Source organism: Salmo salar, chromosome 07 (genome assembly GCF_965601325.2).
Source record: "Salmo salar chromosome 07, fSalSal1, whole genome shotgun sequence".
NCBI classification, from domain to species: domain Eukaryota; kingdom Metazoa; phylum Chordata; class Actinopteri; order Salmoniformes; family Salmonidae; genus Salmo; species Salmo salar.
Window position 1 is genome coordinate 45887408 of NC_138297.1, and position 12593 is coordinate 45900000.

Below are 12593 nucleotides of genomic sequence, written 5' to 3' on the forward strand. Positions count from 1 at the left end.
GGGAGTAATAAGGGTTTATTATCCTGTTACCCTCTTCCTGTTGAACCGTAAAATGTACGGATTGGAGAGAAGGAGGATTGTCCAAAGTGGGGTATATATACTTGAGATGGTGAGAAAATGTTTTTGTCTGAATTACAGCTGTATCGACTCTTTGGGAAGAATTAACCTTGGTTAAGCTTCTCTAGTGTCCGTGAGTTATATACTCTGAAAAAATAAGAACCTAACAAATTGAAATTAGGTTTTTCCTCGTTTAACACAGAGAATATCCTGTGGCAGTTTACTCTACACATGTTATGAATGTAAAACGTGTCTTAATAGAGTGTCCACATCTAAAACTGGTAACTTAATCAAGCCAATCATGATTGAGTTTATATAATCTATGTTTTCATTAAATTATAGTCTAATCAAGGTAGGTCAAATGACAAATTTGACATACTAATGTGACATTCTAATGTGGCCCAAACATAGACATCTATAATGTTATCACAACACAAGGCGAGACCCAGATGCAGACACAGGAGGCAGATGGTTTGAGCTCTGGTATTTATTATAATCCAAGGTATAGACAAAAGGCAGGTCGGGGACAGGCAAGTGTTCATAACGGTACCCCTCAAGGTCAGGGGCAGGCAGGCGGGCTCAGAGTCAGGACAGGCAAGGGTCAAAACCAGGAGGACGAGAAAAAGAGAGACTGTGGAAAACAGGAGCTGAGAGAAAAACACTGGTTGACTTGGCAAACAAGACCAACTGGCATAGACAGACAAAAAACACAGGTATAAATACCCAGGGGATAAGTGGGGAAGATGAGCGACACCTGGAGGGGGGTCGAGACAAGCACAAGGACAGGTGGAACAGATCAGGGTGTGACAGTACACCCCCCCCCTAGGGGTGCCACCTGGCGTCCTACCTGGGTGCATACCTGGTTGACCGGGGTGCCGGAGGTGGAAGTCGGCGATGAGGGCTGGGTCCAGGATGTCTCTAGCGGGGACCCAGCACCTCTCTTCCGGGCCATAACCCTCCCGGTCAACCAGGTGTTGGAAACCCCTGTCCCGCGGTCGAACATGCGGGAGGCGTCTCACCGTGTATGCCGGGTGGCCATCGATGACATGGGGCAGAGGGGTGGGCCTGGAAACAGAAGAAAGGGCTGTGAGACATGAGCTTAATCCTAGACACATGGAACGTAGGGTGAATACGGAGTGTACGGGGTAACGAAAGACGAACAGCAGTGGAACTAAGTACTCTAGAGATGGGGAAAGGGCCAATGAAATGGGGGGAAAGTTTGTGGGACTCCACCCGAAGAGGCAGGTCCCGTGTGGATAGCCATACCCTCTACCCAATGAGATAGCGAGGAGCTGGAGTCTGGCGGCAGTCTGCTTGTTGACAATACCTGGAGTTGGTCTTGAGAAGCGCCACCCGGGCTCTTCTCCAGGTACACCGACAGAGACGGACGAACATCTGAGCCGAGGGTATTTGTATTTATTTATTATGGATCCCCATTAGCTGCCAAAGCAGCAGCTACTCTTCCTGGTTCCGGGAAGAGCGGAGGCTGATACCCCATGGAGCACTCAAAAGGGGAGAGTCCCATGGCCGAACAGGGAAGAGTGTTCTGGGCATACTCCACCTAGACCAGTTGTCGGCTCAAGGTAGTGGGGTTGGTCGAGACGAGGCATCTTAAGGTTGTTTCCAGGTCTTGGTTTGCTCGCTCCAACTGGCCGTTGGATTGGGGATGGAATCCGGAGGACTGCACCATAAGCTGGGCCGTCTCTTTGGCAGAGGGTAGTTTGGGGAGAGGGATGAAATGGAAAACCATTCCACTATTGTCAGAATGACGGTGTTGCCATCAGATGGAGGGAGCCCACTGACAAAGTCCAGGGAGATATGGGACCAGGAACGATGAGGGACTGGTAGTGGCTGATGGAGGCTGGACAGGGGCTTGCTGCGGAGTCTTATTCTGAGCACAAACGGTGCATGCGGCGACGAAGGCAGAGGCGTCAGGAACCATTGTGGGCCACCAGAAACGTTGTCGGAGGAATGCCAGGGTTCGACGGGAACCTGGATGACAGGTAAACCTGGAGGAATGAGCCCATTCCAGGACCCGGGTCCGGACTGAATTAGGGATGAACAATCGGTTAGCCGAGCCACGTCCAGGGGCAGGCTTGGAACATTGTGCCTTGCGAACCAAGGTCTCAATACCCCAGCCCACAGAAGCCGCAAGGCATGAGGTAGGGAGGATGGTCTCGGAGTCAGAGGATGTGGCAGCGGGACTGTATAGGCGAGAGAGGGCGTCAGATTTAACATTCTTGGACCCTGGGCGATAGGAAATAGTGAAGTTGGACCTGGTGAATAACAGAGCCCACCGGGCCTGTCTGGAATTAAGGTGCTTGGCTGTGCGGAGATATTCCAAATTCTTGTGGTCGTCCAAACCAGAAACGGAAGTTCTGCTTCTTCCAGCCAATGTCTCCACTCCTCCAGAGCCATCTTGACCGCCAGGAGTTCTCGGTTACCCACGTCGTAGTTTCTTTCTGCAGAGTTGAGACGATGGGACAGGAAGCACAGAGATGGAGATTTTGGTCCTGGGCGGATTGCTGGGACAGGATAGCCCCCACTCCAACGTCAGAAGCATTGACCTCAACCACAAACTGACAGGACGTGTCCGGATGGACGAGGATGGGGGCTGTAGTGAACCGATGCTTCAGGTCCACAAAGGATCTGTCAATAGCTGGGGACCATGTGAACGGTACCTTGGGAGAGGTGAGTGCACAGAGGGGGGCTGCCAGGGTGCTGTATCCCTCGAATGAAACGGTGGTAGAAATTGGCAAACCCCAGGAAACATTGTAGCTGCACCCTGGACCTAGGTTGGGTCCAATCCACTACCGCTTTCACCTTTTCCGGGTCCATCTGGACATGTCCTTCAGCGATGACATAGCCCAGAAAGGAGAGGGTAGAACGATGGAACTTGCACTTCTCCGCTTTCACAAATAACTGTTTCTCCAGGAGGCACTGAAGGACTTGTCAAACATGGAGGACGTGTTCTTGAGCAGAACGGGAAAAGAAACAGGATGGGCGACACCTGCAGGGGGGTGGAGACAAGCACAAGGACAGGTGAAACAGATTAGGGTGTGACAAATGTACTGTATTGTACTTTACTCTACTGTACAGTAAACTCATGTAGAGTAAAGTATAGTTCAATACAGGAAAGTAGAGTATAGTTCAGTACCGTACTGAACTATACTCTAATGTACTGTTCTGAACTATACTGCACTATACTGAACTATAGACCTAATCTACTTTGTTGTACTGTATATAGCAATATGAAAGAGAGCTCCAAACCTCTGCCAATAACAGCTCGTTTTCCCATTCCCACTCCCAGACAGTCCTAGCAAAATTCCTGCTTGAGAAATTGCTCCCTCTAAGGAGCTATTTCTGTATCTTTTTGACCATTTTAATTGAAAACAAATCACAGTAAATGACTTAATTGTTACCCAGAAATGATTTGAAATGAACTTTATTTGCGCTAAATACATTTAAGTTGTATTGAAGTTGTGTTCTTGTATTTTACATTTACATTTTAGTCATTTAGCAGACACTCTTATGCAGAGCGACTTTGTGAGTGCATATATCTTCATACTTTGAAATAGTACTATAAAATGAGAACTAAGTGTACTTCCACATGCTAAAATTACCACACTTAAAGTGTAGCCTACTTGTAAGACATTATTTGAGATGCGCTCTATACACACAATGTATTGGTAGCGTTGACATGGAGAGCTATTGGCAAATATGAAGTAAGTGAGTTAATAATGTTACTAGCATATTCCATGTACACTAAACATGCACTTGAACTATGGTGTAATCTTTCTGTACCTCAATATAGACTTTCATTCAACTTTGTTTTTTGTCTTTTATTTCAGTGCATTTATATGGTGTTGAAGTACATTACATTGTAATATATTTGTTGTTATACTAAATCACATTTTTATAGGGTATGAATAACATGTTTGTGACATTAACAAACTTCTGTTGCATTTGAGAATAACTTTCAGGTACATTTTAATTGTGTATAAAGTACACCTCAAATAATGTCTTACAAGTCCTGTAGAAAACTCCCACTTTCCCCTCTACTCTGGAGGGTAGCCTGCCCCTTATTGGCCTCCTAACACCTCCATCAAACCTAATAAAAAAAAACAATAACGACCATTCCTTTAAAGCACGTGTCAAACTAATTCCATGGAGGGCAGAATGTTTTTCGATCCTCCCTTGTACTTGATTGATGAATTAAGGTAATTAATTAGTAAAGAACTCCCTCAACTGGTTGTCTAGGTTTTAAGTGAAAGGAAAAAAACTAAATACCCCAGACACTAGGCCTCCATTGGATGTGTTTGACACCCCTGCTTTAAAGGGTGCTCACCTGCATTCATTGGGCTTCACTCAAAACAGGCTTCCTCATCCTCCCTCATTTGCGCTGATTTGAATTCACACCACTATGTGCCCAATTAAACCCTGTAACTTAATAAAGGATCCGACCCTTTTTTTCAATTTTTGGCTAAAGTGACATATCCAAATCTAACTGCCTGTAGCTCAGGACCCGAAGCAAATATATGCATATTCTTGATACCATTTGAAAGGAAACACTTTGAAGTTTGTGGAAATGTGAAATTAATGTTGGAGAATATAACACATTAGATCTGGTAAAAGATTGTACCATCATCTTTGAAATGCAAGAGAAAGGTCATAATGTATTATTCCAGCCCAGGCGCAATTTAGATTTTGTGTATGTGCAAGTGTATGCGCAAAGTTTTAGACTGATCCATTCATATCTCTTCAAAATGTTGTATCAAGACTGCCCAAATGTGCCTAATTGGTTTTTGAATACATTTTCAAGTTCATAATTGTGCACTCTCCTCAAACAATAGCATGGTATTCTTTCACTGTAATAGCTACTGTAAATTTGACAGTGCAGTTAGACTAAGAAGAATTTGATATTTCTGCCCATATCAGATATGTCTATGTCCTGGGAAATGTTTTTTTGGGGGGGGCTGGGGGGGGCCGACGACGACGAGGACGACAACGACGACGAAACCGATCCTGTAGAGGTTAAAACCAATTAAGGACAGACGTTCCGCTAGCGGAACCCCTAGCCAACAGCCAATTGCATCGCACGGCGCGAAATACAAAACCAACTAAAATACCACAATTCAATTTTCTCAAACAATCAACTATTTTACACCATTTTAAAGACAAGACTCTCGTTAATCTAACCACATTGTCTGAAATAGCTCCGTTTTGTTCGTGCGTTGAGGTCACTATCCGAAGGGTGACGCGCGGGCGCATTTCGTGACAAAAAACAGCATGTCAAACGCTGTTTAAATTCAATTTTTATGCTATTTTTCTCGTAAAATAGCGATAATATTCCAACCGGGCGACGTTGTATTCATTCAAAGACTGAAAGAACAAAATGGAGTAGTCTCGTGGACGCGCATCTCCAGTGTCACTGTCCCCAGGCAGGCCAATAACAAACAGAGCTGCTGTACTTAGCCCAGAGACTGCAGAGCTCTCATTCCACTTTCTGGCGCCTTCTGAGAGCCAATGGAAGCCTTAGAAAATGTCACGTTACAGCACAGATGCTGTATTTTCAATAGAGAGACTACAGAAGGACAATAAATTGTCAGACAGGGCACTTCCTGTATGGAATCTTCTCAGGTTTTGGCCTGCCATATGAATTCTGTTATATTCACAGACACCATTCAAACAGTTTTAGAAACTTTAGAGTGTTTTCTATCCAAATCTACTAATTATATGCATATTCTAGTTTCTGGGCAGGAGTAGTAACCAGATTAAATCGGGTACGTTTTTTATCCGGGCGTGAAAATACTGCCCCCTATCCCAAACATAACAAATTCACCTCTAAGAAGGCGAGAGGAGAACTCCAGGGGTGTATTCATTACGTATTGCAACGGAAACTAGTGCTGGGTGATTAGTGCTTTCTGAGGTCAATTTGGTTTCGGTTCGATTATTTAAAAAAGAATCACTGTTATGTGGGTGGAATGCTGTTCTATACAGACAGACAAGTTTAAGTGGGCGCGCAAGGGATTATGGTCATTGTAGTTAATTCCCACGTTTTCTGCGCTAAACTATGTAAAAGTTGGTGTGTTGGAAAGGACAACTTCCTATTACATCGCACAATTCAGGCTTCATCTGATTTATCTCTACAGAAACTGCACATCGAGATCAAAGAACCCCCCCCCCCCAACAAAATGGAATTTAAATAATTGAACAGACGTTGGTTAATTAGTTGTTTAAAAAAAATAAAAAAATCGACATTTCGGTTAATTGCTCAGCACCAAACAGAGCAAATTGCTCAGAACCAAACAGAGCAAATGAAATGAAAAGGGAGGGACCTTCTTAAATTTGTCTAATAGAAACTCTTGTTTATGTTGCAAAATATTTTCAGTTTGGAGTAAACGTTTTGCAACACACTAAACGTTTTGCAAAATAATCGTAGTAATGAATACTCCCCAGTTGGTACTGTCTGGTCTTGTTGTTGTTCATTCCATAGAGATAGATAAAGGACTCTAGTGCCCAAACGGCTATATCAGCATGGGCTGCGCCATCGAGGACTTTCACCATTTCTTAACCCTAAGAGATGATCACATAATTCCATACAGGTTGCCAGGAGGGATAAACCAATGAATTATACTTGGGAGGAAACATTCCATAACTGCAGGTGGAAGTAAATCGTCAACCTTGGCTTTATAGAGCAACCTGTTCAAACAACACACTCTAGGTGGCAGTGTACACACCGTATGTTTTCCATCTCATTGAAGTAGTTGAAGGAAATTGACTACCACTGCAGTGTTGTAAAGTACTTAAGTAAAAATACTTTAAAGTACTACTTAATTCATTTTTTGGGGTATCTATACTTAACTTTTTACATTTTTGACAACTTTTACTTTTACTTCACTATATTCCTAAAGAAAATAATGTACTTTCTACTCCATACATTTTCCCTGACACCCAAGTACTAGTTACATGATGAATGCTTAGCAGCACAGGAAAATTGACAAATTCACACACTTATCAAGAGAACACGTGGCTGATCTGGCAGACTCACTAAATACAAATGCATCGTTTGTAAATTATGTCTGAGTGTTGGAGTGTTACCCTGGCTGTCCATACATTTTAAAAACAAGAAAATGGTGCCGTCTACATTGCTTAATATAAGGAATTTGAAATGATTTATACTTTTATTTTTGATACTTAAGTATATTTCAGGAATTATATTTACTTTTGATACTTAAGTATATTTCAGCAATTATATTTACTTTTGATGCTTAAGTATATTTAGAACCAAATACTTTTAGTTTTTTACTCAAGTATTTTACTGGGTGACTTTCACTTTTACTTGAGTAACTTTCTATTAAGCTATCTTTACTTTTACTAAAGTATGACAATTGGGTACTTTTTCCACCACTGTCAAAATGGAGATGGCCTCAATGACGCTCATGGTCTAGTTACCACAACCACAAAGTCCTAATCCCCACCTATTTCTACAATTTATCTTTTTAAAATGTGATTTTAAACCTACCCTTAACCCTAACCTTAACCACACTGCCAAAATAATGCCTAACCTTAAATTAAGATGTTTACAGTATGCTTACAATATTGCCAATTTTGACTTTGTGGCTGTGCTAGAGAAAACTGCTGCCCATGCTCTAACACAGGAATTCCCAAACTTCACCCTTCCCCCCATGATATTTGAGTGACAAAAAATTACAACATCTATATGTTAAAAAAAAACTACAATGGCAAGAAAAAGTATGTGAACCCTTTGGAATTACCTGGATTTCTGCATAAATTGGTCATAACATTTGATCTGATCTTCATCTAAGTCACAATCCAATTGGTAGTTACAGTCTTGTCTCATCGCTGCAACTCCCGTACGGACTCGAGAGCCAGGCGAAGGTCGAGAGCCAGGCGAAGGTCGAGAGCCAGGCGAAGGTCGAGAGCCAGGCGAAGCCAAGCCTCACTGCTTCTTGACACAACGTGCACTTAATCCGGAAGAAAGCTGCACCAATGTTTCGAAGGAAACACAGCACCTGGAGACTGTGTCAGCGTGCATTGCACCCGGCCTGCCACAGGAGTTGCTAGTGTGCGATGCGACAAGAACAAACCCTCCCCTAACCCGGACGATGCTGGTCCCGGCCGGGTGCAACAGAGCCTGGACTCGAACCAGGATCTCTAGTGGCACAGCCTTATCTTTAACTGCGCTATTGGAAAAGGACCTGTAAGTAAGAATTTCACTGTTAGTCTACACATTGTCTACGAAGCATGTGAAAAATACAATTAGATTTGAGTAAGTAGCCCATGGTAGAGCATACGCGTCTCGTTTAGCTCTCTCTGACAGTCAAACAAAAGGTTGAGATACAGATATTTTTCCTGAATGCAAAGTAATATAACTTCTTACTTTCAACACAAAGTAATATCGCAAAGTATATTCTTTTTTTTATTCTATTCGGCGCACGGACACCATAGTGACAGCCGAGTTGCTAGGGAGTGCAGTGTCTGGCTTGAAATCTAAACCAACGCGGAGAGATACTTACATGTTACTTTGTTAAATGTAATGGATAATATATTACTTTCCCAAGTAACTAATCTTAACACTGATTATGTGACAGAGTAAAGCCGGGTGTACTTTACACAATTTTGTCCACGATTCATCTGTCCTAGACACGTTTTGAGATGGGAGACAATATGCCCGTATTGCCTACTCAGGGCGGTCACCGACGCTCGTTAAATGTGAGCGAGTCAAAGACGCAATCCGAGGGCTACCGATCTAGTCTTTGAGCAGTCCCAGACGTCCCGATATTTTCAAACATTTTTGATTTTATCGGTACAAAATCTGCAATGCTCTTGCAATGACAATTTTTGAGAACGATGATCAGCAATAGCAAATGAGAGCTCACCAGAGAGAAGCCAGTGAGATGATGACGTTGTTTCACATCACCCAAAATGTGTAGTCTCTGGGGCACGAGCCATGAGTATTACTAGTATGCGTTTGTATATGTGATAAGGGAATTATATAATGAAGGTAAATGAATAAAGAATCCATCCCTGAAACATAACTGATTAGTAATTTATAGTTATGTAGCATGTGTAATGAATAATTAAAGTACGTAAGTCCCATAAGGTCTAGTAAAAGACCCTGGAGGAAGGGAAATGTGTGTGTGTGTGTTAGTGGGCCTAAGGGAACTGTAGACATGTGTTTGACCCGACCTGGAGAGACTTAGGAGAAAACAGGGAGTAACCTTCAAGGTCCCCCTAATCTCGTGGGAAAGGAACAGGCAGCGCTGGGTAGTGATTAACAGTGGTGAGAAGTCCAGGGAGGGATACAATTCACCTACTGTTCGTGTGTATGTATGTGCGTAGGATATCTATTGTTTGATTTTAGGTATGTGCGTAAGCGGGGAGTGAGCATAAAATGAACATCTTTGTGTAATGTACTTCAGAACGTTCTCTGAATAAACTGTACAGACCTTTTGCAGAAAGCTGAGTCCTTGCCTAATTATTCTTTACCCAGCGTCTTACAAACCTTGGGAATTAGTCAAGGCTTATTGATTGTTAATTATTATCATTGGGATAGAAAATTCCACTGACAATATGCCTTTAACCAAAGTGTCAAATCATTACAGCTCTGAAGTTCACAAGCAAATGTTATTCAATTCAAAATGCTGGCTAGACATTTCAACTCTGTATGGCAAACGTGAATGTCTGACTGAAAACGTTTATGAGGCTGCTTTGAGCCACCGCTCGTTGTAGCTACGTTAAATCACATCATTGTTTTCGCGAGACAGCGTGGTATCGACAATCCTCATGACCAAGTGAAGAATCTTGTAGTGTGTGACTCCCGTCTGTGCCACATCGTTTAGTGTGCGCACCACTACGTTGGAAAACCCCAAAAATACAGAAAAGACGGTCGTTTAATGTGAGAGGCGATGTTAGGATTTTGAAAGTCGTGTAGTGTCCAACTGGCTTAACTCACACATACAGACAGACAAATCAAGCATTAAAAGTGTATGTTTACCTCAACCACTTTCCATGGATACTGCTTTTCAAACATGGGTATGAATTCATCGTAGTGAACCTGGGGCACACAGAGTATCAGATTAAGGGAATTAATTCAGGTGGTGTTTGTTGTAGCTGTGTGTGTGCGTTCTCTTTGACAGGTGTTTGTTTACTTTTCTGAGTGTGTGTGCGTGCGTTTGTCCTTTTCAGTCGGTTGACTTAGACTGCTTTTGATGAAGGCGGGGGTTTGCTTTGTCATCATTACCTGTTTGAGCTGGACCCCCTCTCCATAGTTCATGACAGTGAAGTGCTTCTGGTAGTCATCAAAGTGGTCCAGAGAGAAAGGCCTGTGTAGAACAGAGATGAGACCAGCGTAAAGCTCCAGGCCTGTATTCACAAAGCGTCTCAGAATAGGAGTGCTGATCTAGGACCAGGTTCCTCTTCTATATGAGGCAAAACAGATCCTAGATCAGCACTCTTATTCTGGAAGTAAACGCTTCATAGGTGGCATTTATGTGTTGCAGCATTTGACATTCAAATTCTGTCCTCACCTAAACCCACTTAAACCTTGTGAGCCCCATCCCCCAACGTCCTCACCCATTCGAAGAGATGAGCTACAACAGGGAGGATCTACATGCAGTCTTGTGAGCGGAGCATGTCGATAGGAAGGGGGAACTGTGGTTAGCAAGGCAACAGGTTTCACTCTTCAAATGTTCCAGCTAAGATGCAGAGGTATTCTCATGCTTCCTGTTTACAAACAAAAGCTCAAAAAGGAAGTACCAGTGATGCGCTCAGTACGGAAGTGGTCGGACGAAGCTGACGCAAGGCTACAAGACTGTTTTGCCATTACAGATATGTTGTGTAGAAGTGAGACATGGTCTTACTAAGACAACACTGTGGTGTCAACCAAAGGCAACAGACTCAGAGAGCACAGCAAAAAAGCCCCCATCTGGTGAAAACCCCACATTGGCTGTAGAAGCGAACACTATCAGTAGTTTAAGAATGCAGTAGTTTGACATGGCTTGATATGTTGGGTAGATTCTCATAGGGCGTCAGTGTGATTAAATTATGGAATTGTGTTTTTGGTACTTGTTGAAAGTGTGTGTGCTAACCTGTCTGTAGTCTCTGATGTGGGAAAAGGTCCAAAGAATATCAGCCTCCTCTTCAGTCTCTGGGAAAGTCAACCGTGGGTAATGGTGATTGTTCAGAACTTGTCCCATCTCTGTGTACACCCTGCAAGGCATGCAGACAAAGGGGTTTTGTGAGAATGATTATACATCATATTTAATTCATGGTAATGAAATTATATAACAATGGTCATTATGGCCAAACATCGATTTGCACTTTTCGCACCAAAGTACGTTCATCTCTAGGAGACAGAACATGTCTCCTTCCTGAGCGGTATGACGGCTGCGTGGTCCCATGGTGTTTATACTTGCATACTATTGTTTGTACAGATGAATGTGGTATCTTCAGGCATTTGGAAATTGCTCCCAAGGATGAAACAGACTTGAGGAGGTCTACAACTTTTTTCTGAGGTCTTGGCTGATTTCTTTTGATTTTCCCATGATGTCAAGCAAAGAGGCACTGAGTTTGAAGGTAGGCCTTGAAATACATCCACAGGTACACCTCCAATTGACTCAAATTATGTAAATTAGCCTATCAGAATCTTCTAAAGCCATCACATAATTTTCTGGAATTTTCCAAGCTGTTTAAAGGCACAGTCAACTTAGTGTATGTAAACTTCTGACCCACTGGAAACAATAGTACGCAAGTATGAACACCATGGGACCACGCAGCCATCATACCACTCAGAGAGAGATGTACTTTGTTGCGAAAAGTGCAAATCAATTCCAGAACAACAGCAAAGGACCTTGTGAAGATGCTGGAGGAAACGGGTACAAAAGTATCTACAACCACAGTAAAAACTAGTCCCATATCGACATAACCTGAATTGCCACTCAGCAAGGAAGAAGCCACTGCTTAAAAACCGCCATAAAAAAGCCAGACTATGGTTTGCAACTGCACATGGGGACAAAGATCATACTTTTTGAGAAATGTCCTCTGGTCTGATGAAACAAAAATCGAACTGTTTGGCCATAATGACCATCGTTATGTTTGGAGGAAAAAGGGGGAGACTTGCAAACCGAAGAACACCGTCTCCACTGTGACGCACTGGGGTGGCAGCATCGTATTGTGGGGGTGCTTTGCTACAGGAGGGACTGGTACACTTCACTAAATAGATGGCATCATGAGGAAGAAAAATTATGTGGATATATTGAAGCAACATCTCAAGACATCAGTCAGGAAGTTAAAGCTTGGTGGCAAATGAGTCTTCCAAATGGCCAATGACCCCAAGCATACTTCCAATGTTGTGGAAAATGGCTTAAAAACCTCTCTAGGGTCGGCGGGACGAAATCGTCCCACCTTCTCAACAGCCAGTTGAATCCTGTGGCGCGTTATTCAAATACCTTAGAAATGCTATTACTTCAATTTCTCAAACATATGACTATTTTACACCATTTTAAAGACAA

General features: G+C 42.9%; 1 protein-coding gene across 3 annotated transcripts; it reads right to left on the bottom strand.

The window, feature by feature from the left end:
- Positions 1-528: 528 nt before the first annotated feature.
- On the bottom strand, positions 529-12500 carry LOC106609317 (uncharacterized). Of its 3 annotated transcripts, none has more exons than XR_006770646.2 (4): positions 11172-12500; positions 10325-10406; positions 10079-10138; positions 529-8279 (listed from the first exon to the last, which is right to left on the bottom strand). XR_006770646.2 is itself a non-coding variant. In XM_045721998.2 (4 exons), the coding sequence occupies exons 1-4, from the start codon at positions 10658-10660 to the stop codon at positions 2909-2911; spliced, it is 351 nt and encodes a 116-aa protein (XP_045577954.2). In that variant the 5' UTR covers positions 10661-11164; the 3' UTR covers positions 529-2908. The 3 variants fall into 3 exon arrangements, 1 of the variants encoding a protein (XP_045577954.2); XR_014392923.1 differs by lacking the exon at positions 11172-12500 and adding an exon at positions 10611-11164; XM_045721998.2 differs by lacking the exon at positions 11172-12500 and adding an exon at positions 10611-11164 and having other exon boundaries at positions 529-3067.
- Between the last annotated feature and the right edge of the window lie 93 nt (positions 12501-12593).